The sequence below is a fragment of the Pithys albifrons genome, chromosome 1, assembly GCF_047495875.1.
Source record: "Pithys albifrons albifrons isolate INPA30051 chromosome 1, PitAlb_v1, whole genome shotgun sequence".
In the NCBI taxonomy this organism is placed as follows: Eukaryota; Metazoa; Chordata; class Aves; order Passeriformes; family Thamnophilidae; genus Pithys; species Pithys albifrons.
The window spans coordinates 66812445-66839274 of record NC_092458.1 but is presented as its reverse complement, the minus strand read 5'-3'; the positions used below and the strand labels follow the sequence as shown (position 1 = coordinate 66839274).

The following is a 26830-nucleotide window of genomic DNA, read 5'->3' as shown; positions in this document are numbered from 1 at the left end:
CAAACTGAGCAGTAGATTATAAGGTTTCATTCATATTTTAACATCACATTATTTTCTAAAACACTTTGACCAATTAGCCTTGCAGATAGGAAAAAACTGTTAAAAATCTATGAAAATCTCTTGAAATTTAGGGTACCAATTACATTTTAAAGCCATTTGCCAAAAGTACTGAGTGATTTTAAAATTCATCAATCTGTTAAAAAGTAGTTCCAGCTATGTATTGCATAAATTCTAATTTAATTTAAAAATGTGTGGTTTTTAAAGCCAGATTCTTGCAGGCAAGTCTTAACATCCTTTCCACCCACTCAGTCTGGGAGACTGACTCCTGCATTAAAAAAATTTTGTTTTAAACAAAGAGCAAAGATTTTACAATGAATTTTGTTTATAAATGTGAAATTCATAGAGAAGCAAAACTAGTAAGCAACTAGCAGTGACAATACACTTTAGTTCTGCATGAAGAGAGAAAGACACCTATTCTCTCTCAAAATGACTCCAGGGCCACACACTTATTCCAGGGTCACCTCTTGTTTATACAGCGGCACCAAGAACACTTTCTGTGTGTAACAAATACGTAGGTATTCCACTATGTCAGCTTCAGAATTAAATCACAATTGCTATGATTATTACACAAGAAAAAGAAAAAAGTTACCATTTTCTTTTCGTAATCTTGTTATAAATTTCTTGGGAGGTATTACTCCAACTTTTTTCTTCTGGGTGGCTATACTGTGGAAAAGATCAGCTAAGCATGTAAGGAGATTCTCTTTCTTTCTTGGTTGGCTCTTGTATGCTAAGACTTTGTCTCGAAACGGTCGACAAAAATAAAGTGCCTGAAGAACTGAATTGCAGTAGCATGTATTCCCGAACTATAAAATAAGAGAGAGATCTATTAGTTTGCATTTTATTACTGTAGAGAGACAAAATGAAATCTGAAGTATAATAAGAGTACATAAGCAGAGGCCAACTTTCTGCAAGTTGTTTCTTTCTGATGAAGGCAGTAAAGCATAATACTGTTTCACAAAAGATTACCTTGTACACTGTATGTAAATACAACAAAAACCTAGGTAAATTTGAACAGCATTATTTAATTTTGTCTCACTTGTGAATTTAATTTACTGGTAATATTTTGCATGTATTTAGGTCAAAATGTTAAACAAATACCACCAATTTCACAACTCCGAAAACACAAGCAGTTAAAAATATCTATGCATCTACCACACATCAGCCACAACAGTAAAGAACAGGCACAGCATGACCTTGTACTATGAAGAAATTCAGCTGTAAATTGAGAGCTTCTCACACACTTCAGAAATTGGATTCTTCAATCTTAATAGCTGTCATCAAAGTCAGAAATAACCGCTTTAACCTGTTCCAGCATTTTCAGTTCTTATTCTGGGGTGACAGGATTGGCATTTAGGAATTTTCTTAAACGAGTATGACATGGCTTGTTTAGGGTTCAAAGCAGTTGGCAGTTTCAAATCAAGATAGCAAAGACAAGAATGCACAATTCGGATGTGTGCCTTTTGAAGGAGGCAAGCCACTGAGTTGAAAGGGAGCGAGACGAGTCAGCAAGAAAAGCACCCAGAACCCACTTTGTGCCAGCACACCCCAGATGGGACACTCCAGGTGTCCCTCTTCCCCAAAGTTCCTGGAGTTCTCAAGCACTTGAGTCTTGCGATCACTGACACTGTCTCCAGCCAATCATGCTCATGGAGGCATCACGAGCTGTTGGTGGATAAAACCATTCTCATTTTATGCTGCCCTCCCCCAGTGAAACCTATTATCTAACAGTGAAAGTGTGGGAAAAATCTTTCTAGGGCCCTCAGCAAGAAATCCAACAATTCAGCTGCAGTCATGCAACCTGTAAATTGAAGCACATACCTACTGCACACATTCTGTAAGATGTAAAAATAATGTTCACATTTACGTTATGTACAAAGATAGCACAGAGCAGTAGCAAATTATGAGACTATATTGTGATGGGGAGACTTTTATAGCAAAAAGTGCATTTAGACATTTTAAGAGCAGGTTTTTTCAATAGAGAGAAAGCACTAAAGGCTTTTACATGTTAGGAATAACAGGGAAGTAACTATTTCTAGCTCTCTCCCAATTAAGACAATGACAAACAAAAGCAGCATGCAATTTGTTCACAAAACTTACAAGTTAAGTCTTTATTTTAAAATAATGAAATATGAAGAACTATTTTCTAAATAACCAAGACACACAAAGAATAAGTGAGAAGTGTATTTTTAAAAAATACATTAAGATGTCATAAGATAGCTGTATTAAAAAGTGAGGAACTCAACACCCATTATTTTTATTTCTTTAAAACAGGGGAATGCTTGTATTAGCTTCTTTGTGGTCCAAATCTGAAATCAAGCAAGTCAATGAACTTAAGAGAAAAAACAGGGCTTTTTTTCTTAAACGAAGCAGATGAAATCACCAGAGTAGCTCATGTCAAAACATTATTGTAAGCTAACTATTTTTAAGTTTCTAATTAGAAACAGCCGTCAAAAGAGAACTACATTAAAGTGTTAAGAAAGTTCTTAAACTTTAAATTTAATCAAATTGGGAAAGTGCTAAAATTTCTACAGCAAGTGTCAAAAGATGAAAAGGAAGCAAATTAGAAATTTCATAAGATTCCAATTTTATAAAGGAACAGTCTGATGATAAATTAATTACAATGGTAACTATGCTGCGAGAGACGATCAAAATATGAAGAACTCAGAACAGGAACAAAATTCAGATTAATTTAATACAAATGTATGCTAACCTACATGCCTGTGAGTGTGAAATAAAAGCAATCAGATTAAGTCCATGAAAGGTTTTCTTCAACCAAATTGAGAAAGACAGTAGGCAATAGACGACTGTTTGAAAACAAACTCCTGAAGAAAATCTAATTAGTTCACATTTGTTTTATCTCTAAAGCATCGGTTTTTATCACTTCAAAATCCCAAAACTTTTTAGAATTAATGCTTCCAACCACTCAAAAATTATGACACCTGTACTAAACAACAAGGGGGGAAAGGTAGGGAGGTTTCTAGACTAAGCAAATAGAGAATTTGACAAACGAACAAATGCTGGTCTTACCAACAATATTACTTTAGTTCTCATCTTTGACTCCACCACAGAAAAACATCCAACACTTTGATCCAGTCTCCCCACCACCTGCTAAACACTTTTTGATTTCTGGGTCTTCAGCACTCGGCTCTGCTGCAAATTTGGTCAAGAGACACTTCCCTTCTGGCCACTCCACAGAGACCAACACTGTAATTTTGTACTTAAACTGTCAGCCTGTACAGGATAGAGAAACTCCTCTATCTCGTTCAGGGGAACTAAGAGAGACCATGTGTGGTGGAGTTATTTTAACCACTGTTTTCAACTACTTTAGCGCTTGCCTCCTTGTTTCTGTGAGGACCACCTTACATTATGCATTTCTAAGGAAAGTTAAAAAAACCCAAACCAAACCCAAACCACCTTTTCTCTTTTTATCAGTTCATATTGTTCTTCTGTTCTGAATTCTAAGAAGTCAGATTATTTTCCTTTCACAAAAATACTGCATTCTCTCCACACAACATTCTCTTTTTTAAAATTCTGAGATCAACATGACAACATCCGAATCTGTGTGGAAATAATGAGACAACGGGGAAATTTGCAATAAAAACACTACGCATCCACAAATGCTTACAGTCTTACTGTTTACTCTTCTGATACACATATAACTGGGAAGAAACTTGGTTGTTGAACCTCATAAATCCACAAAAACAAGCAAGAGATTTGCAAGAACTCAGATCTGGTTGGAACACTGACTTTGTGCAGCTCTAGGGTTCCTCCCAGCTCTGATACACTGGCAGTTCTGACACTGGCAGCAATGGGCTGCTCCACTTAATAGGATTTCTCCAAAACACACCGATCCATTGCAAGAGACTGAATAACCAAACTTTCTGCTCTAGAAGTCTGGTAAACTGCTGAAGAGTTACCAGGGTAGGTCTTCAAGACTAAAAATCTTATTTCATGCTCACTGGATAAAATGACTGATTGAATTTGTGAAACACATAGATTTGAATAGTTTGCATTACTGCACTGTAGAGGAAAACAAGAACAATGGGCAGACTTGATGTTCTTGATTGTCCCTATGCATGGGACATAACATTACCAACATTTTCATCATACCACCTATCTTAAGTATTTCCTGCTGATTAAGTGAATAGTATTGTCCTTTCCTTCTCCGGGGACACCTCCTTGTTGCGGGGGAGAAGCTTGCGTGCCCTCATGAGGTTGAGAGCTATGCTGGAGGTGGTTTGTGCCGCTGGTAGGGTCTCCCATGCCAGACAGGTCTCAGCTGAAGGGTCAGACAAAGTGTGTCCACGGGCAGGATGGGCTCGCTAGCCATCTGGCAACCATCCTAGGAGAAGGACAACTCCAACCCCAAACCCGGGCAGATGGAGCTCGTTTAGCCCTGTAAGGCCATCCATCTAAGAGAAGGATACTCTAACCAAACCTACATCCTGAGGTATTTGCTGTCACCGTCCAAGCTCACTAGGCCGTGGCAGATGAACCTTAGGAGTAAAGGGTGGGGCCAGTTCTGTGCACGCTGTGCCTCACCTAAAAAATCCATTGCGCAGGCTCGAAGGGTTTACCCACATTGCAAAACCCTGTAGTGACAGGTGAGGGTCGAAAACGGCAGGTGATAGGAAGCAGCTGAAAGGCGCAGACCCAACCCTGCATGCAGGCGGTTCAGGATATGGGTCATTAGAGACTTGACCCCGGAGATGACAGTCTCTTGCGGCAGCATCCTGAATGACCAAGCAGCCTTTTCTAGGGACAGCACTGCTTGCTCCACACGGAGAGGGGCCTAGCAAAGGTGGCCTAAACAAAGCTCATCTCCACACCCGGTTGGATAACCGTGGCCAACTGGCATCTTCCATGTGGTCAAACAAAAACAAAGAGATGTCAAAGGCATACACCTGCCTGCAAACGTGTGCTCAAACTAACACTTGCATATTGGAACATCAGAACCATGCTTGATACTGGGGATAGTGGATGTCCTGAGCGTCGTTCTGCTCTAATTGCCCACGAACTGTCACGGCTCAACATTGACATTGCTGCTCTCAGTGAAGTTCGTCTTCATGAGGAAGGCAGCCTTAAAGAACATGGTGCTGGCTACACACTCTACTGGTCAGGCAAACCCAAAACCGAAAGACACCTTTCAGGAGTTGGCTTCATGATTAAAAACTCCATTGCCTCCAAACTTGAAAATCTGCCGACAGGTCATTCCGATCGCATTATGTCCTTACGCCTCCCTCTATACAACAAGCAACATGTTGTTCTTTTTAGCGTATATGTCCCAACAATCCAAGCTGACCCAGCGGAAAAAGACAAATTCTACACAGACCTGTGCCGCCTCACCCAAAACGTTCCTGCAGATGATAAGATCATAATCCTTGGTGACTTCAAGGCCAGAGTAGGTAAGAATTCTGAAGCCTGGAAAGGAGTCCTGGGCAAGCATGGCGTTGGAAACTGCAACGACAACGGACGCCTCCTGCTAGAGTTTTTTGCAGAACGGCAGCTCACCATCACCAACACTATCTTTCAACAGAAAGACAGCCTGAAGACAACCTGGATGCATCCTCGATCCAAGCACTGACACCTCATTGACTATATCTTAGTACAACAGAGAAATGTCAGTGATGTCCGTCATACTCGAGTGATGCCAAGTGCAGAATGTCAAACAGACCATCGCTTTGTGCGCTGCAAACTTAACCTCCACTTCAAGCCCAAACCTAAGAGAGGCGGCATTCCAAGGAGGAGGCTCCAAGTCAGCAATCTTCAAACAGCCACAGTGAGAGACAGCTTCCAGGGAAACCTTCAAACTACACTTAAAGATAATCCCATAGATCCCTCTCCTGAAGCGCTTTGGCAACATATTAAAAGTTGCATCCTGCAGTGCTCTGAAGAGTCCCTAGGGTTCTCCTCCAAGAAAAACAAAGACTTGTTTGATGAGAACAATCAAGAGATCCAGGAATTGCTGAAGAAGAAGAGAACTGCTCACCAAGCACACCTTGCTCAGCCATCTTGCCATATAAAAAAAGCCGCCTTTCGTCTTGCATGCAGTAAGCTCCAACAGAAACTTCGAGACATCCAGAACAAATGGTGGCTCGACCTAGCAGAAAAGACACAACTATGCGCAGATTTGGGTGATCAAAGAGGATTCTATGAGGCCCTGAAAGCAGTGTACGGACCCACACACCAGGTTCAAAGCCCCCTACTCAGGGCGGATGGTCAACTGCTTCTAACAGATAAAACCTCCATCCTGAACCGATGGTCTGAGCACTTTCAGACTCTCTTCAGTGCCAACCGTGTAGTCCAAGGCTCAGCAATTCAGCACATTACACAACAACCGGTGAAATATGAATTGGATGCAGCCCCTACTATGGGAGAGATACTCAAGGCCATACAACAGGTGAAAACTGGCAAGGCAGCTGGGGTCGATGGAATTCCACCTGAAATCTGGAAACATGGAGGTCAAGCACTCCATGCCAAATTCCACGAGCTTGTTGTGCGTTGCTGGGAACAAGGGGAACTACCACCAGATCTCCGTGACGCAGTCATCATCACCCTGTACAAGAAGAAAGGAGAAAAATCAGACTGCTCAAATTACCGAGGTATTACTTTGCTCTCCATTGCTGGTAAAATCCTTGCAAGAATACTTCTGAACAGATTAGTACCCACTATTGCAGAAGATCTTCTACCTGAAAGCCAGTGTGGTTTCAGAGCCAATAGGAGCACCACAGACATGGTGTTTGTTCTCAGACAACTGCAAGAGAAGTGTAGGGAACAGAACAAAGGTCTCTATGTACCCTTCGTTGACCTCACCAAAGCTTTCGACACTGTGAGCAGAAAAGGCCTGTGGCAGATCTTGGAACGTTTAGGATGTCCCCCCAAGTTCCTCAAAATGATCATCCTGCTACATGAGGATCAGCGTGGACAAGTCAGATATCGCGATGCACTCTCTGAGCCCTTTCCAATAACCAGTGGTGTGAAACAAGGTTGCGTTCTTGCACCAACTCTATTCACAATCTTCTTCAGCATGATGCTCCAAAGAGCCACAGCAGACCTCGATGAAGAAAACGGCATCTACATCCGATATCGTACCGATGGAAGCCTCTTCAACCTAAGGCGACTGAAGGCCCACACCAAGACCCTGAATCACCTTGTCCGTGAGCTGCTTTTTGCTGATGATGACGCTCTCGTTGCTCACACAGAAGCAGCTCTGCAGCGCTTAACATCCTGCTTTGCAGAGGCTGCTGAGCTTTTTGGGCTGGAAGTCAGCCTGAGGAAGACAGAAGTTCTCTACCAACCTGCACCTCAAGAAGTCTTCCATCATCCTCACATCACCATAGGCAATTCAGAGCTTAAGTCAGTCCAGCAGTTCACCTATCTGGGAAGTATCATTTCCTCAGACGGTAAGATTGACAAAGAGATAGACAACAGGCTAGCAAAGGCATACAAAGCCTTCGGAAAACTCCATAAAAGAGTCTGGTCCAATAAACACCTGAAGAAAAGTACAAAGATCAGTGTCTACAGAGCCATTGCACTGTCTACTCTTTTATATGGGTCTGAATCCTGGGTCATCTACCGCCACCACCTGCGGCTTCTCAAACGCTTCCATCAGTGCTGCCTCCGTTCAATCCTAAACATCCACTGGTCTGATTACGTGACCAATGTGTCTGTTCTTGAACAGGCAGGGGTCAGCAGTATCGAGGCCATGCTGATGAGAACGCAGCTGCACTGGGCAGGGCATGTCTCCAGGATGGAGGATCACCGCCTTCCGAAGATTGTGCTCTATGGTGAACTCGCCACCGGCTGCCGCAAGAGAGGAGCCCCAAAGAAGAGATACAAGGACTCCCTGAAACAACACCTCAGCCTTGGCCATATTGACTGCCACCAATGGTCCACTCTGGCCTCCAATCGGGATTCAAGGAGACACACCGTTCACGACGCTGCTGCTTCCTTTGAGAAAGCACGGAGAGTCAGTCTGGAGGAGAAAAGACAACGCAGAAAGAACCGTTCCTTGCCAATGTCACCTAGGGAGACGTTCCGCTGTGCCTTTTGTGACCGGACCTGCCTATCCCGTATCGGCCTTTTTAGCCACCAGCATGCTTGCAGCAAGCGTGGGTAGTGCCCTTCTCAAATCTTCGTTCGCGAAGCCTAGCCATGATGATGATTGCCTTTCAATTTTAAGCTGAATTTTCCATTCACATCATATGTCTTCCATATGTTTCCCATAATTGCCCTTTCTTAAGTCTTCTTTTACCTTCTTAAGTTGCACTTTCAGCACATCCTCTGAAAAATCTCTAGACTCTGCCACTAAGCTGAAGAAGACATAGGATAGTGCACCTACTTCCTCTTCTTTTATGCCACCTCCGGATAAATTGGCAGCTCCCTATTTCAGAATTGTCATCTTTATCTAAAATCCTCTTTTATCTTCCAGAAATCTCAAATGTCTAGCTATTACACCATTAGAAGAGAGCTACTGACTTCCATGTTATTGCCCTTTTTTTCTATTACTCTGCACAAAGTTAGGACAAACAAAATCAATACACAAATTAGAAAAAATTAGCAGTAAATGTTAATGAAGCTTTAAGAGGTTCGCTTCTTGCAATTCCTACAAAAACAATTAGAGAAATCAATGGAGGCAAAAATGTGATTTCTATCACTTCTCAATCTAATAGTACTCTTAATTTATTATGTAATTATCTCGCATTTATTTTCATTCTCACTAAATGGCCATAGTTTGTTACTTTTCCTTTTCCCAACAGATTTCCATTCTTCAAGCTTACTACACATTATATTGTGTATACATACTGTGCTAGTAAACACAACCCATAGAACAGATCTGAAAACCATTCAAGCAACAATATGACTGAATTTACTTAGTCAACTGCCAGACCAGAAAAACAGCATCAGTGTGCCCTAAATGTAATGGAATGCCATTTTACTATTTGTTACAATTCAAAGAATTTTGGTCCATAAAACTTTATGGCTTGAAGCTAAAATAAGCAACATTCCTGAAGTACACAGAAAATTAAAAGCACTCCTAGATATCTCAGCTGCCCATCTCTTATGTCTATGGTTGAGGGCAATGACTTAAAGACAGATATCTCTTCAAATTTCCTACTGCCTCCTGAGACCTGAAAGCCAGAATTTGTTGATATTCATTATATATTAGGAAGATTACCCTCTATTGAAACTTCTTAAGGGCACAAACTCTTAAAACTTCAAGATTTGCTATACAATACAACTTTACTGTTTTAAGTCTTAAATCCTCTCTGGACTTGGACAGAAAATTAGGAAAATAGTTTATCTGCTGACAGAGTAACAGATTTGAGAAAAACCTGTTAGCGGAAAAAGGGAAAGCCTAAGCCCTGCTGCAGAACTACCAAGTATTAACAGTTAAACTGATGTATTTCCTCTTTTGAGAGAAACAATGCATCATTCTGAGGCCATTTCAATTTTCATGAGAAAGGAAATCACTAATATAAGTCATGGTGTTTGAGAGGCATCTAAGTCAACTTATCATGAACTGTTTACTGACTCCACAGCATGTACTTGGATTGCAGACTGAATAATGTTAGTGCTAAGAACCTGGAGGTAGAGATATATGTAGCAGGACATAATTTAAATCCTTATTTTCATTAATAAAAGCAAGATGATTGCTTATTACGTCAATTCAGTTTAAATATGTACTTTCTGAAGCCCAAATAAAGAGAATAATTTAATATTTTGTGTCAGTATAATGCAATATCTAAAAATACATACTTTCCATTAGTAATAACAGAAATTAATTTAAATTATTCCTTAAAACTAATTGTGATTCAAACAATTTATTATGTTTTTCTACCATTGCTTTTTTGGGCTCAGTATTTTCTTTTGAACCTTAATACAAACAGCAGATATAAACACTTCAGATTATCAATAATCTTTCATAAGATTTTTTCTTTCAATGTATTTATTTCACTTAAATTGGCATATTATGAAGTACATACTACATATTTTAAAGAGCTTTTTTTAAAGTCTTATACACTTTAATAACCTACAACACACTCGGCCATTTTAACACCCTACAATGCATAAAATGGAATAAAGTATTCAATACAGAGTGCATTTCAATAAAAACACTGCATATTGAAAACACATTTCAATTGTATGTATATTCAATGACTATCTTTCAGTGTTTCACTTACTCATTCAGTCATGATCTTGCAATTTAATAAACCCACTCATGGCAGTTCAAAGCAATGAAGTTATGGTCTAAAACTTACATTAACCAAACCAAAATAGTGCTCATTGACTGGAAATTGTTCCGGACCAATCTCTTTCTCCAAAGCTGAGGCATTGGCGCCCTAGAAAAAAATCAAATGCAGTAAAACATCAGTAATGTAACTACATACACGATAAATTTAACTTTCAGGGAAAAAAGGTATTTTGGCCAGAATAAATCACCAAAGCCAATGAAACAACAACAACAAAAATCCTCGCAAAACATCTGGTCACAACTAAAAAAAATACCTCAGAGATGTTTCCAAATATGTTTTGTTCAAAAACATCTGAAAATGAGTTACAGGTATTTTCAAATATGTTCTGTTCAAAAGCATTTCAGAGTAAGTTATATAATTTTCATGTATTTTCATGCAATTGCACAGCTTTGATGTTCCATATTTATTATTTTCAGAGTTGAGCTTCTTTAATAAGAATTGCATTAATACAGTATAGCAGAGCAGGTGAGACAAGGCCAAATGGTGAGCTCCTCTAATAAGTGTAATTTTCATACTGTATAGCACATTTCAGAAAAAGTTGATATACAGATTATTCATACAAAACAGAGATGAGTCTGTTCCACTTACAGTGAAAATACAAAATGTTCAAACTGATTTGCTAAATACCTTGGACTTTGTAAAAGTTTTAAAAGACAATGTAGCACAGCTAGTCATGCTGTGCATTACAAATGTTGCAGCCTTCGCCCAACAAATCTTTCTAATTCGAGCCTCAAAAAGAAGTCAGAGAAGGTAACATTGGTTACTTTGTGATTCCATCTGATGGCTGTTGACTGAACTTGAGCAGTGAACACTGGGTTTCAAAGGCAAAGGTTTGGGGTTTTTTATTTAGAGACAGAATAATCTCTACTCTGGAAAATTCAGAGAATAAAACCCCCTAACTTTCTATGAGCTCTTCCAGTTATTGCTTTTAGAGAAAAGCAAATGAATCCAACTCTAAATCCCTTCTGTTGCACAAAACTGATATATATCTCCTCTATCAAAGACATGAGCATGAGTTTTCCAGCAGGCCTAAGTGCAGCTAATATGGCACATAAGATACAGCAAAGAATCTTGAAAACAGCTGTGACTCCTTTCCAACAAGTTCTTTCTTTACATCAAAGATATAGCAAATATCCATTATATAGGACATTACAATAAAATTAAATCAAAATCACAGACTGCACTCAAAGCAGCACATAGGATTTCACAGATTAATTACAGACAGGGAGAAGTGGAAAAGAATTAAAATTAGAACTGTAACAAAATGTGTAAAATTAAAACAAAACCATGATGTAGTATCTGCTATTATGTGATTACGATACTGCAGAACTTTACACAACCTTCCTTAGTGGTGCTGAAAACTGGAAACACAGGGTCAAAGGCCCATTAGGAGGTATCAACTTTTGCTAGAATAGAGCAAAAAATAGCATAACTCCACACTTGAGGCAGCACAGCCTCAGCTGCTTTCATCAGTCACATCCCCTTCAATTATCCAGCAAGCCAAAGCTTCTCCTTTACTGGGCATATAGCTGCAAATCTTAGTACTTCCGAAGCTGTTCTCAAATGGAGATGTTGATGGTCAGGAAAGGGGTTACCCTCAATTAACATTACATCACTCAATGACTTCTGAATATTAAATTTGGTGGCCTTATTAAAATCACTCATGAGCTCTGGCAAGGTGGGTATTATTTACAAATAAACTAGGAAAAAGAAGGAACTGGGGAAGCCTTTTGTCCTATTGTTAAATTCACTATTTCTTTAAAAATAAATAGATTCAAGAGCAAGCTCTTAGGAGATTCTTTCTCTTTTCAAAGCTAGGGTGGAGCAGTTGCTTTATTCTGTCTTTGGAAGGACAATATTATGATATTTCTGTTTTGTACAGACCTGAACACTACTTAGTTTTCTCACATAATAAAGATCCTGACTGGGCAATAAGAAAGACATGCTAAGATACCCCAAGATTGTTATGGTTTGGCAATTATTCAAAGATGCTTCATTCAAAGCTTAGACTTGCACATGATTTCAAAGCACGGCATTACCTATGTTTGAATGCAGTTGCTTATGAATGTTAGTATAAACCAGCATGATGTTTTACACCAAAACAAAAACCCTCAAACTACTTAAGACTTCCCTTTATAGCTCTCTTTTTGTGTGTCACTAAGGATGTTATTCCTCCCTACAAAGCAATCATTTACGCTGTGCACAGTGTGTTGGTTGTGGAGAGCAAAAATATTGAAAGAGTACACTAAAATGCATGTTCACATCTGACCCAGAAAAGCTATTTTAAAACCTAACTATGCCTGCTGCAAAATGTTTCCCAGTCAGGATTACAGTACACATTATCAATCCCAGTTGACTCTTCCATTATGCAAATACAGATGTATGGTGGGAGCACTGCACAAACTATTATGGTACTGTATCACCTTTTGGACAAGAGGACAGAAGAGGTTTAAGGCAGACATGCAGTGAATCTCTTTCCATCAGTCAAGATGGACTTACTGGACGCGGGAAGTAAGGAAATTTCAGGATGTGCTGTATGCTGCAGAGTATAGAATTATTCCTCTGCCATTTAACTGATCTGACAGAAGACCCCAAAATAAACCTCCCTTTTGGGGGGACTCACTGAACAACACATACAATACATGTTCAGTCCCCACACTGCAACCTGGCTTTGATATTATATTAGGGGATAGAAAGGAACATCAAGTTTGGTTAGTACATCCACCTCCATTTCCCCTGTCCTCCTGAGTGGAAGCACACAAGGTCATTACTCAGAAAATGAGAAGGAACAGAGGCACAATACCAGTCACAAAACCTACTACTGAAGTAGTACTGGGATTTACCACTTTTTGCATCGTATTAGCATAATAGCCATACATCACCAAACACTGCCTTACATTGCCCCCCTTCCAGCAGAGAGACGATCGCAGAGGCACAAAAAACACTCATTGGGCATAGTTAATGCAATATGGCTTTACAAAGTGGCAAGTTCAGCAGCTGTGTTTACCAGAACACAATATGAAATCAAGATTTGCTTAACTTTTATGTTTTACTGAAAATTATCTTTGAAACAATGTTGAACTATCAATGACTATAACAGAATCTTCACAAACCTATCAGCAGGTTAGTGTAAAGGTGAACTACTGTACACTTCATCCTTTGTTTAAGTTCAGACTGGTATGAGATAAATCATGAGTAACCTGAATTTAATCATGTTCAAATCAGCTGAACACTTACTGCTATCTCCCCATAAAGTTAAAAAAGCTATAGTATTGGTTTTATCAAATATTCCATTAAATGCTAATTTCTTAATGAAGGGATGTTCGCCATGGAAGTCCCTTAATGAAGTTTCTCAACTTTTATTTTCAAAACAGCTTGAGGTTTCTACAAATCAACACATTTAACATTAACCAAATGAGTGTTTGATTTGATTTCAGTAGAAACAAATCCCGGAAAACACACAAGGACAGGAAAGGGTACTATGTTTTAATTGAGTACATTTGCATTTTCCTGATTTTCAAATTTTACAGACATACATTCTCTCCAAGTTCTAAAATACACTAAAAAAATCACTTGTACATTTCAGTGGAAAAGATGGGAAAAAATAAAGCACAGACATATGATGCTGGTTTTTGCTTGTTTAGTTTTTCACTTTCTAAAACAATAATAACACTAAAGGCTGTTTCTACTTTTATTATTGTCTTTTCTCACTCCCTCAGAGGCCACACTTTTGGGTTGTTGCATGTCAAACTAGCACTCCTGAGACACACTAACAGCTAACATATGGATAAGTTAAGTGGAGCAAATCTGTAAAGCAAATCAGTTGGTCCTTAGGATCCAATACACACACTCTGGGTTTCAGAGGGGTTTTGCCAGATTAGTTCTAGGCTGGCTTTGTGACTGAACACCAGTTGCAGCTGAACTACGTTGTTTGATTTAGTTCCTTCCAAAAGCTATCCAATTTGTGCACTCTAAAACCACTCTCGAGATACAAACCAAAGCATAGTGAATTGGGATGCCACCCTATATTTAAAGTACTGTCTAAAAACATGTCAGCAAGCAGGGAAACAACCACAGTTTTCAAGTGTGCTACCTTATCATTATCATCCAAACTAGAAGGCAGAATTTCTCTTACAAAGGCTTGATTCATAACCAGCCTACCGTACGTGGAATCTTACACGGGTGTTAATCTTATTGGCATGGGATAGGTGGCTTTAATTTATCTCTTTCTAGAATAAATATCAGTTGGTAACTTGGTAGGTCATCCTTTCAGTAGTTTACTTAACAGCTTTATTCTCTAGTTTGATTGAGTTGCAAATTTCTTGAGTAAAACAAAAATTTCACCTTTAAAACAAATTAATTATCTATCATTTACAAAAATAAATCTCAGTACAGAAGCATGCACTTACTAGTGCTTTCACCTTTTTTCCTTTTTACTGTGAATTAGAAGATTCTTCCTTGCCTGTGCCACTAGAGAAGGCATACAGAATTTCAGACTAATGCACTGTGACTAATGGAATCTTCTGGTAAAGAAGAAATGCATAATTCTACTATTCCAGTTATGTTTTATCAGAATACACGAAATCATACTTTTCCATGTATTTGTATGAATCAGGATTATGAGCAAGGGAACAGCTATATTAAATCAATTTAGATCTGTTGTTTCAACTGCAACCAAAATGGAAATGCAATTCTTTTGATAGCATTTCTAGCCAGGAAGTGAAAGTGAAATATGATGAGTGTGATTCAATAATCCTCATTGCTCATTTCTTTGCAAAAAGAACATGCATTAGTAATACACAACTTGATAATTTAACTATTACATGTTTGGATCGTTTCAGCTAATAGTTTTAAAATACTTTAAAATAGTATTATTTTATTAACTAAGTAGTTTAAGACATAGTGCTGTATATTCTTATCATGTGCAGCTAAGAAAAAAGGGTTTTTAATTGAGTATGAAGTTAAAACACCTCTGCCTGTGCAAGGAAGATTATACCATAGCACAAAATTAATTTCTCTTCACATTTGGTATGTCTACCAAATCCATCTTTTTGAGCCCCACTAAGCATGCACAACCTATTTTCCTTCACGGCAACTAGATATAGTCATAATTCCTTGTGTTTCAAATCCTGAAGTCAAAGATAAGTTAACACTTCAGAAAAATCAGACTTACCTAACTACCCAAAACACGGGGCGGGGGGGTGGGGGAGAGGTGGGGTGTGGGCAGAACAAATTTGCTCAACTGCTGTTGTTGATAAACTGCACACTGTGGTGTGTTTCACATGCTCTTTTAACCCACGCAATTCCAGGTCAGAAAACAAATACATTGCTTTTATAAACTCCCCATTTTCATGGAATCATAAAAAGAATGTGAGTTTATGAAAAATGGTAAAAATGTTTTCCAGTTCTGGTGTACTTATGCTAATACAACATTCTGGTTCTATATCATAATCAAGACCTAGATTTCTTTTTCCTAAACCAAAAGATCAGATAGAGCTCACTGAAATAAATTGTCAAAAGCATTTAACTTTGGCAATCTTCCTAAGCTAAGAAAACAAAAGTTACCACTTACACAGGGGTTTTGTACACATCTTTCCCTCAGTAAATTTGAAAGAGAGAAATAGACAATGTCTATTAATGAACAGACATCCTTTGATTGCATTTTTACAGAATCATTCCTATAAGTTTTAATGCAAATTAGGTGCTTAGGGAACATAAAAAGTAAATACAAAGACCACAGAGCTGACCAATCTAAATATTCAAGCCCTGTCTAGTAATTTGATCAGTTGTTCCCACTGACACAGCTCAAAATTCTGCTGGCAAGACTAGAGTCCAAGTTTGTCTTTCACCATTTCTTCATGCTTAGGACTTGAAAGATGCATATACACATACATGCAGGTAAAAAGGAAAAGGAACATTTATATAAATAAAATTATCTAACTGAGTAATGTCACAACTAAATAATTCCCTGTTCTGGTATAAATACTGATTTACAGCTACAGAGTTTCAGAAACTTTTCCCTTTGTGTTTCATATTTGACATTTGCTTTATATTGAGTCAAATTCCTATTTTGATGAAAATTCAGAACAAATTTGACTGAATTAATATACTAACTAGAGTCACAAACCCAGTATTTTAAAGAGCAAATATACACACTCATTCTTTATTACTCTATCATGGCATGTTACCTTCACAAAAATGATGACGACAAATTTCGCAATGCCTGAATCTCAGTGTCACATTATCATGAAATATTCTCCCGATAAGAACCCCAACAGACGAATGAATCTCCCTATTGTAGTTTAATCTCTTACCAACTGCCTAACAAATACTTCACCAAAATTCGATGTGCTTGCAACAGAACCACCACAGCAGAACACGTGCCTGAACACTCCAGTCCACTGATCACAGCAGATTCAGGTCATCATGCCAGAGTGAAATGCAGCAGCTGAGGCACAGCACATGTTCCTTCTTGCCACCTGTGCTACATGAGCAAGTCAGACAGCAGGATAAGGAACACCACAGCACTGCTATTTCTTCTGTGTTACTTTAGTCTTCCCTTCCTCTGCTTTCTTTTTCGTCACCTCCTCATTTAGAAGCTATGTTTTCCCAGAACTTTTCTTTCCTTGCTGTAACTCTCAATCCTCATTTCTTCCAGCATGAGTCCTCTGTATACTTTCCTGTGGAATCTGACCATCAATTAAGGTTGAAGTATTGTAATTTGTGCTTCAGAGGAGACACTGCAATTAGGAGGAACAAGAGTGAGTACAGCAGCCATTTCTGGCTGGCTGCAGACTACTGCAAACATCAATTTACATTAAGTGCGGATTTCACAATCAGGTTTGAAACCCCCACTGTAAACAAACAATACCTTAAGCAATAAATAAAAATAATAAAGCCATATATAATGCATGTATGGCCAGACTTCGTGAACGCGGACTTGGGCAGGGCTCTCCCCACATGGGTGTGCCCTTCCAGCCTGCGCAGTGGATGTTTTAGGTGAGGCACAGCGTGCGCAGAACTGGCCCCACCATTTAAGTCCTGAGGTCCATCTGCCACGGCCGAGTGAGCTTGGACATTGACAGTGAAGTCCTTGGGACTGTCACAGCACCCGGTACTAACCGGGGCTGACCCTGCTGAGCATCCGAGATCTGATGGGATGGGATGGCAGGGAGGCATTGAACTGGCAGGGAATGGTCCCACTGAGACTCGAACTCAGGACCTTGGGATTCGGAGTCCAGAATGCTCTCCATTACACCACAGGACTGCCCCTAAAGCCATATATAATAAAGCAACAATAAAGCCATATATGCATACCTATGTCACAGTCAGCTATAAAATTTTTCTGCAATTAAGAGTTTTAATAAAGCCTCTCTGCTACGACACTGAGGTAAGTGCACCACAACCTTTCCTCAGCTGGGATCTTCCAGGGTTTCTTTCCGCTAAACTGCCTTTTTCCACATGTGCCTGTTTGCACTTTAGTACCTCTGAAACCTCTTCACCCTTGTTATATGTGACTGAAACCAGCAAAAGGGTACTAGTGGTGACAGTACCCTTACAGGAGACAGGCAGGAAAAGGACAATAGCTGCCCATTCAGCGTGATTCCATGTCTTAATCCTTTCAAACACAAAACAAAAATTTGGATTGTAAGATATGGACAAAGTCCCCAGGAAGGACACACTGTTACATACTGCAATCGACATCTAGGCACAAACCATGTGTTTGATGTCAATGCTAGGGGCTCTGAATCTATCAATGAAGACATTCAATGACACTGACCCTGTATACAAGATGTTAAACCGGCAGATAGAGAAGGGAATACACAAATATCCAAAACACGAGAAAAGATTTTCATGTCTAATGCTACAACTTTTAGATTAGCATTGATTTTAAATATCATCACACTTTTTCAGGTTGTGCTAACATAATCAACCACTTTCTAAAAGAAACATTGAAAAACGAGCTCTATCACCATTACAACTTACTTGTGTATGTCTGAGACTGACATCTTTGAGGCTTTTTGTAGCATTAATGCTATAAAGTCATAAATTATCTTCTTGTTTCAGCTACTCTAGCAGTTTCAACTGCTAACAAATGTTTTCTGGATTCTAGACAACCAGATGCAATCTGTATTTTATGGTGAATATAGCTTGGGGCACATCTTTGTTGCAGTTTGCATGGGTTACTTTATCACTCTTCAGCCATGCATAAAAATCCCATATAATTCAGTCAGGTAAGACTTTGCAGTTTAATGCATGGATGAGATAAAAGACCAAGTTCTACTTTTACTGCAAAGACATTAAAAGTAATTTTAAAAAAAGACCACACAATTTTAACCTCATCCATTTTCCAAGATGAGCAGTGGCTAAACTACTCAAGGGCAAAGATATTTCCAGTGCTTTTCCACAAACTCCACTGTTGTAATTACTACAGCACAAAGGACCTTGTGAGTGGTGATGTAGAGCAAAGAACTTTAAGGAAGCTTGAAAGGTTACAACACTAGGACACAGTCCTACAGAAAGAGCTCTGTCATCACTGGTGTGAGCACTGGAGTATAGGTCAATGAACTAATGAACATACAAGGGAACGAATCCTGAAGACAGAATGTCCTGTTGAAAGATCATCCCCAAAAGGCACCATAGGTAACAAACTAAAAATATTGGTTAATGACTTTCACTGTATCCACACAACCTGCCCATACTGTGAAACAGAGTACATTGCTTTCTAATATTCAGAGCTTGCACAAAATATAGCTGAGTCAGCAGAAGCGAAACTTGAATGTGGATTTAAAAAACAAATGCAGAACTGCAATTGAAGAGCTTCTTAAATATAGTTCTAGACTCCTCTGTTACAGATTATAAGTCTATGTGCATGCTAGGTTTGTGTAGGCAGAAACTATCTCTTGACAAAAATTGCCTGTTACTGGTTTCGTACTAAGCAATCACAAGAAGAGAAGTAACAGCCTGAGAGCTCTTGTAAGAGGCATGGAGAAATGCAAGAAAAACTTGTAAGAATTTTTAGGTAGTTGTCTGGCACTTTATCAAAGAGTGTGTTGACACAAAGAAGCATTGCCAGAAAAAAATAGTATTACTCAGCACTTACATTCCTTTTTGGTTTTGCAAAATTATATGCTTAAATGTGAGTATTTGACTGTTGTTAAAATTAAAAAGATCTGCCTGACCACAACTACACCGTTATAAACAACTCCACAGTAAATATGAATTGCTCCTTCATACTGTCTTTACTGATATAATTTTAAGCACAATATTATAATAACTATTGAACAGCTTTTACAGCAGGTATCCTATGCTAGGTGGCCCAGGTCAGAGTACTATTTAAATTCACCGATCAGAATGGCCCAGGGACAATCTTATGCCTGGAGTTTATCCACCTCAGTGCACATGATAATGATTGGACAGATAATATCTAATTGCCATCAGAATTTCAGGTTTATGAATACAGACACTAAAGTCAGTCATAAGAAGATTTTTAGCTGATAAATTTGTTTCAGGATTGACCTAAATCCCAGAGACAGAATGTCATTTCTAATAAGCATAATCTTAAATTATCTGCTTGGCCAGTCCAGACCGATAGTTTTTATGCAATCCAGAAGCAGAGCAGTGAGGCCTCATACTCAACCTGAATCAAGAGGCCAGCACTGAGTTTCTGTTGACACAAAGGCTAGTGGTCAATCCTGCATGAAAAGATGTCAGCTAGAATCGCAATAAAATGAGATCGCTGTAGCTCAGGGATCAATCACACTGACTCCTCAACAACCTAACCTAAAACCTGACTACTTCAGATATTGAAAACCCCTGAAGCACATGGTACATGTCCTACAACTTTTGGCCATATAAAGATGTTGGTATACAGCTGATAAATTCAAGAAGTCAGACCTTTCAAGTCCAAACTACAAGACGCGATGTCTCATGTCACAAAAAACATTACTCCAGTGACTAACCATCACCTGAGCAATTCCCATCCTACAGGTTTACAGACATTCACTAAAAATTCCCACGGGCCACCACTGAAATCTCTGTTTAAGAAATGTCTCTTCACAGAGAGATTCATGAAATCCATAAATCAATTTCCAATAGTATAAAATATAAGTATTTCCAACTGTTTGATGTTAGAGACATTATAATGGCAATCCAGCAAATGAACAAAGTAGATGACAGACTCATCATCACCCTAACCCTTAAACATCTCTTCTTCCTTTCCCCCGTGGAAATAGAATTGGGAACAAGAACTTTCATACACACACGGAATAGGCAGAACAGAGCACAAATGCCAGACCTCCTGCTATGAACCATCAACACCTCTCTTCCACGACAAGCAGTGACTTCTACTGAGTAAGGATATTTCCTTCCTTAAATTCATCATTCCTCCACCAGCGAATCTACTGAGCTCCCCATCCCCCTTTAAAACAACCCAAGAGAGCCTTATCACATCTGTGCATTTGCTTATGGCTCTAATTTATCAAGAGAAGGAGTAATGAAAAAGCAGTCACTGGGAGAAGCCTCCTTCCAGGACCTGGATGGATGCAAACAAGTCAGATCACACGCCAACACGCGGAACCGACCATGTGGGACGGGATGCTTGCACTTGTCCGGGTAACCAGGGGCACACCCACCCGTCGAGGGGCGAGCCCTGCCCCGGCACAGTAGCGCGGCGTTCAGAGAGCGGAGCACGCTGTGGAGTGTGCCGGGAGGAGGAGGCGCTTCCAGACACCCGACCGTCCCCATCACACACCTGCCAAGGGCAGCCCCGGACCGGACGCGATGCCCTCTGTGCGCACCGCGAGGAAAGCTGTGCTTGGCTACTCCACCCCGCCCGCAGCCGGGACCGCGCCTCGCCCCCCGCCCAGCCCAGCCCAACCCCGCCCCCTCGACGCCCGCATCCAGGCTGAGTCTCCCAAAGCCGATTAACCCCGCTGCGCTCCCGATCGCCGCCCACGGCAGTGCTCCCGCTCCCGCTCCGCGGACGCCGCCCCGCGCTCCCGCACCGCCCGCGCCCGCACCCGCGGGGGCGACAGGGCAGGGCAGCCCCGCACGCACTCACTCACTCACTCACCATGGTACAGATGGAGGCGATTTTGGAGACTGTCATTAGGATTTCCATCCGCCCAGCGCCATCTTCCGCCCAATCACAGTGCCGAGTAGAGCGGAGCCGGGCCGGGCCGGCCGGGCGGGATCAGGAGGGGAAGGGAAGGGAAGGAAAGGCAGGGAAAGAAGGGAGGGAGGAGGCGGGGGCAGCCCCCCGCCCCCGCCGGCGCGGGGCCCCCACGGCCGGGCGCGCAGCTCCCACGGACCGCGCAGCCCCGCTCCCAGCGCCCGCGCCCCGCCGGCTCCCGGGATCCCGCCCCGCCGGCTCCGCCTCCCGCGGGTCAGCGCTGCGCTCCCGGACCTCCCCTCGGCTCCGCCCCGCCCCGCCCCGCCCGCTCTCAGGATCCCGCCCCTCCGCCCCGCCCCGCCCTCGCCGGGCATTCTGTTTCCGCGGCACCGCTGTCCCGGAGCTGCCACGGGAGTTAGGAGTCACTGAAGCATCGAATTATCGAGGTTGGGAGAGACCTGTAAGATCATCCAATCCAAGCGTCAACCCAGCACTGCCACTGTAACCACTAAGGCATATCACCCAGCAGCAGACCCAAACACCTCCACGGATGGTGACTCCATCACCTACTCGGGCAACCTATTCCAATGCCCGGCCACAGAATCACAGACTGGGTAAGGCTGGAAGGTACCACAGTGGTTCATCTGGTCCAACCTCCCTGCTCAGACAGGACCATCCCAGAGCACATGGCACAGGATTGTGTCCAGATGGTTCTTCGAGTATCTCCAGTGATGGAGACTCCGCACCCTCTCTGGGCAATCTGTTCCAGTGCTCGGTCACCCACACAGCACAGTTCTCCCTCATATTCAGGTAGTACTTCCTGTGTATCAGTTTCTGCCTGTGGCCTCTTGTCCTATTGCTTGGTGCCAGTGAGGAGAGCCTGGATCCATCCTCCTGACACCCTCACTTCAGATACTTGGAGACACTGATGAGGTCCCCTCTTTGTTGCCCCTTCTCAAGGCTGAACAGGCCCAACTTACTCAGCCTTTCATCCTAATAGAGATGCCCCAGTCCCTTGATAAATTTTGTAGCCCTCTCCTGGACCTGCTCCAGGAGCTCCATGTCTCTCTTGTACTGAGGAGCCCAGAACTTGACACAGCACTCCAGATACGGCCTCACCAGGCCAGAGATCACCTCCCTCAACCTGCTGGTAATACCTGCTGGCAAATACTGACCCCCCTAACAATGAAGAATTTTTTCTAATATCTAGTGTGAACCTTGTCTCAGCTTTAGGCCATTTCCTCTTGTCCTCTCATTTGAAGGCATGGCAGGAGAGATCAGCCCCCACCTTGCTACAACCTCCTTTCAGGTGGTTGTAGGGATTTGTGAGGTCTCCACTGAGCCTGCTCTTCTGTACACTAAAAAGAGACTTGTTGAAATCTAACAGGCGGGTGCTGGGTGAGCACTGGCAGAGGGAGAGTTCGGCAGCTGAGTGGGGAGAAGTTGATCCATGATGGCTTAATGCAAGTGCTGAACTGCATCCAGGGAAAGAGTTGAGAGGTGAGGAGAGTGAATAAGCATAACTTATGGCTAAACAATAAAAGGAAATTAGGAGATGGCATTAAGGAAATTTTTGCTTCCTATCAACTCAGTCACTAATGCTTAGCTATCTTCCAAATGACTTCTCGCATCCCAACAGCAACTGGAAAAGCCACCTCTCTGGGGTCACCCTCAGGATGTGGAGAGACATGTGTCTGTTAATTCCTCTCTTGTTTTCTGTGTTTCTAGATGACTGATCCACTGGTTTCTGTGTGTCTGGGATTTGCATGCCCCAACCTCACATATCTTGGAAAATAAAGCTGATGTGTAGAGTAGTCATATCAACTCCTTGAGGGATCTGCTTGGGGAAGAGCCGAATCATGTGTTTGTCTGCAGACTAACAGACAAACTAGATGACTAGTTCAAGATGTTGATACCTGCGTTAAAGAAGCATAAAGCTAGCCAATACATGCACTTTTTTAATATACAGGAAATGTCTAGCATATCAAGATGCATTATTATTAACAACAATGTCAATGCACATTCTGTGATCTTTAGAACTAAATGTTCTTTAGCAACTAAGTTAATGAAATAGTAACTTTTCCTTCAGCTGAGACATAAAGAACATGCCTTTAGAAAGTGTTACAACTGAACACTATTGCAACCTGAAATATAATATAAAATTCTTCTACATGATATCTGGGGCCTAGAGTTATATATTTCAAAAATATAGTATCTGAGAAATGACACCTCTTGGATGACTACATTCTGAAACTGTTGCCACAGAAACCATGGGGGAGGACAACATTGGGGAATGAGAAAGAATAGAAACAAAAGTGTTAGATTGGCCATTTATGAACAAAATAAGCAAGAATGGGTATTTAACTGGCTAGAAGAGTCAGACCTTCAGATATCCAGCAGTTCATTTACTGAAATACAGTGCTGCTGCATACATCTCCAAACCAATTCCCTTACATTATTAATCAGACACACCACAGCAGATACTCCTCTATCATCCAGAGTAGACAAAATCTTTAAAACGTAGCAGGAGAAAAATAAGACAGCGTGCTGTCTCCCTGAAGCAAAAACCAGGAAAAGCAATTGCACTACTGTGGAAGCTGATATGGTTATCTGGGAGATAATTCAGTTTGGAATCAATTATGTGGCATCAAGTGGAACTATACAGGCCAGAGAATACTGCAGGAAATCTTAAAAGGCACTCAAATGGAAAGTCAGAGATTGCCTAGAAGTTTCTTCCTGTCCATATGTTGTAGTTTGGGATTATTATGTAAATTCTCTCCCCTGCCACTAACTGCCCATGCCAGCAGTTAACAAAAGAAGTAGTTAACTACTGATCACTTGGATGGGGGCAGGTTTTGTCTCTTTTGTTTTTTGGGGACATCTTTCTTTTCTTAGCTCGGTGGAAGGGAGAGCGGTGGCTGCCGAGGAGAGCAGTGGCTCTGCTGGCACTGCTGGGGCTTCTGGCTGAGCTGCTGCTTTTCTCCTCGCCGTGGCTGTTTCTCCCGGTTCCTGCATCTGGGATCCCGGCCTCTGTTCCAGCCTGACCACCGCCTGCACTGACCATCGCCTGCACCGTCACAGCCTGCCCGCCCCGCAGTGACCCAGGAGAGAGAGAGGTTTGCAGCTGCTTTTGCAGGACACGTGGTGGTTCCCCACTTTCAGATTTTTTTTCCTTCATCTGGGACAAGAGACACAGAGTTCATCTGAGAGCTAACCACTCGTCTGTCTCGCTGGAGAGGGACTGGGAACTACTGGGAACTCACTCCGCAGCCAGCCGGACTGTGACATTTGACACTGCTTAAGTATAACTTTCCTCCTGGAGGAAAACCTGCTGGGTTTTGTTGTTGTTTGTGTTTTTTTTCTTTCTCTTGTGGTGTTGGGGAAGCGGTTTGCACTAGTCTGTTTATATATAGCAGTTAAGAGCAGTTATCCTTCTTCTATTAAAATTCCTTTTCTTAAATTTGATAAAGAGTGGCGTGATTATTGTGGAGAAGGCCCCCTCCCCTGCTTGTGGGTAAACATTTTGGGGTTTTTCCCCTCAAACCAAGACACCATAAATTAAAGAAAGAAGGCAAAATATGCTTGTTGTGATGTGCTGTTTCTGTCTGTAGTTTCAAAGGAAAATTCAGATATTGGAGTATTGGACCACATTTAAAAAAGAGTGGGGTATAAGTGGCTATGCTGGTCTATATCTGTCAGATGTGGGCTAATCATGGCTGGAGACTAAGCAGAGCAGCTGGGAAGATGATAAATTAGTAACCTAGCCTGATTTTGTTCTAAAATGCCATGCAAAGGAGGTGCTGTGCTATAAGCAAACTAAACTCACACCACATAAAATGAGACAAAATGCAGAAACCCTTTCTATACTCTCAACCATTAAACTGAAGTAAAATATGAGGAAAGGAGGAAGAGAATCAGAAATTGATGAGCTAAAGGAAAAACAGGGTGGGTAGATCAGAATTGTGCATGTGTTTGTGTACACTTCAAGAAATAGATTTTTGAAAATAGAGTGACTGTAATGCATATAGATTAGTATGGTAACCAAACCAGCCTGAGGAAAGATGTCAGTCATATCTTTTATCACTTGGAAGAGACAAGATCCACCTGACAAAAGGTAAAGGAGCATCTTTACCAACTGGCCAGCCAACCTGCTGAGGAGAACTTTAATTAGGAATAAGGAAATCTATTGATCACAGACCCTGGGCTTTGGGGGAATTGCAGCCCTTCTGACTTCTGCTGCAAGTACACCATATTAGAATGCAAGCAAACAAGGAGATTTCTGGAAGGCATCAAAGATAACTTCCTGCTTCTGGCTGAACCAACCAGGTGGATCTGCTCTTCATTAACAAGAAAGTACTGGGGGAGCGTATTAATCAATGGCTTGGTTATCAAAGCCTGGGCTGTAGTGACTGAGGAGTGGAGTATATGATCCTATGTGAGCTGAGGAAGGAGAGCAGGAGACTACAGATCCTGGCTTTAGGGAAACAGACAACTTTATTCAGGAAGCTGGTAGATGGAATGCACTGAACAGCAGCACAGAAGGGTAAAGTTGCTCAGGAGAGAGCAGGAATCCTAATACGGAGAAAAACAAATGGATATATTAGCATTTTCAGCAATGAGAAAGCAACACTGATGCGCTGTGAAGAAAAAATGAATAGCTAAATGGGAAATTAAATTCAGTCTGAGGTTATCATAAGGTCTATATTGTTTGGTAAATTCATCTCATTCAGATACAGAATAAGTAGAGACATAAGTAGAGTTACTTAAAAATACAGTAGGCAGGTCACATTTGCTGACATGAGGGGCGGTGTTGTGGAGAGCAGTGACTGAAAAGAAATGAAGAACTGGCTGTGGCCAAAGCAGCAAAAATCAATTTCCAGTCTTATGCTATGGTATAAGTAGGATTTTTTGCTTATAAAACCAGGGATGTGGCAAGTAGAAAGAAAAATTGTTTACCTTTTACATATGGCACTGAACGGATTTTTGTGGTAATACTGTGTTAGTCTCTGGTGTACTTGTTGTCAAAAGAAGCTGAGAAATTATTCGAGGCTGGAGAAAATTTTTTGCATGGAGAGATTTAAAGAGCACAATCTGCTTGACTTACCAAAAAGAAGACTGGAAGGTGGGACCTTTAATCTTGAACAGTGAGAGGTATAACAAGAAAAATACCTATAAACTGAAATAAAACAAATTTTAATTATAAATTACAGACATTTCACAGTGGAAAACATTAATGGCTGGAATATGCTGCCAAGAGGAATGGCATATCTGGCATCTCCTAAGGACTTCAGTCAAAGAATTCTTCTTACAGAGGTGCATTATTTGAGCAGATAGAAATAATGCCCTGCCCTGAAAATCTCTCAGAGCACATAGTTGTTATTACATAGTATTACCACAACAT

The 26830-nt window shown here is 41.1% G+C and overlaps 1 protein-coding gene across 1 annotated transcript in view; it reads right to left on the bottom strand.

Annotated features, from left to right (window-relative positions):
• USP12 (ubiquitin specific peptidase 12) overlaps window positions 1-21687 on the bottom strand; it is a 40788-nt gene extending 19101 nt beyond the window's left edge. The window contains exons 1-3 of the mRNA XM_071553519.1: window positions 21391-21687; window positions 10323-10403; window positions 650-863 (exon numbers count right to left, since the gene is read on the bottom strand). Coding sequence (XP_071409620.1) covers window positions 650-863; window positions 10323-10403; window positions 21391-21438 — 343 coding nt within the window. The 5' untranslated portion in view covers window positions 21439-21687. The remainder of the gene's footprint in view (window positions 1-649; window positions 864-10322; window positions 10404-21390) is intronic.
• Between the last annotated feature and the right edge of the window lie 5143 nt (window positions 21688-26830).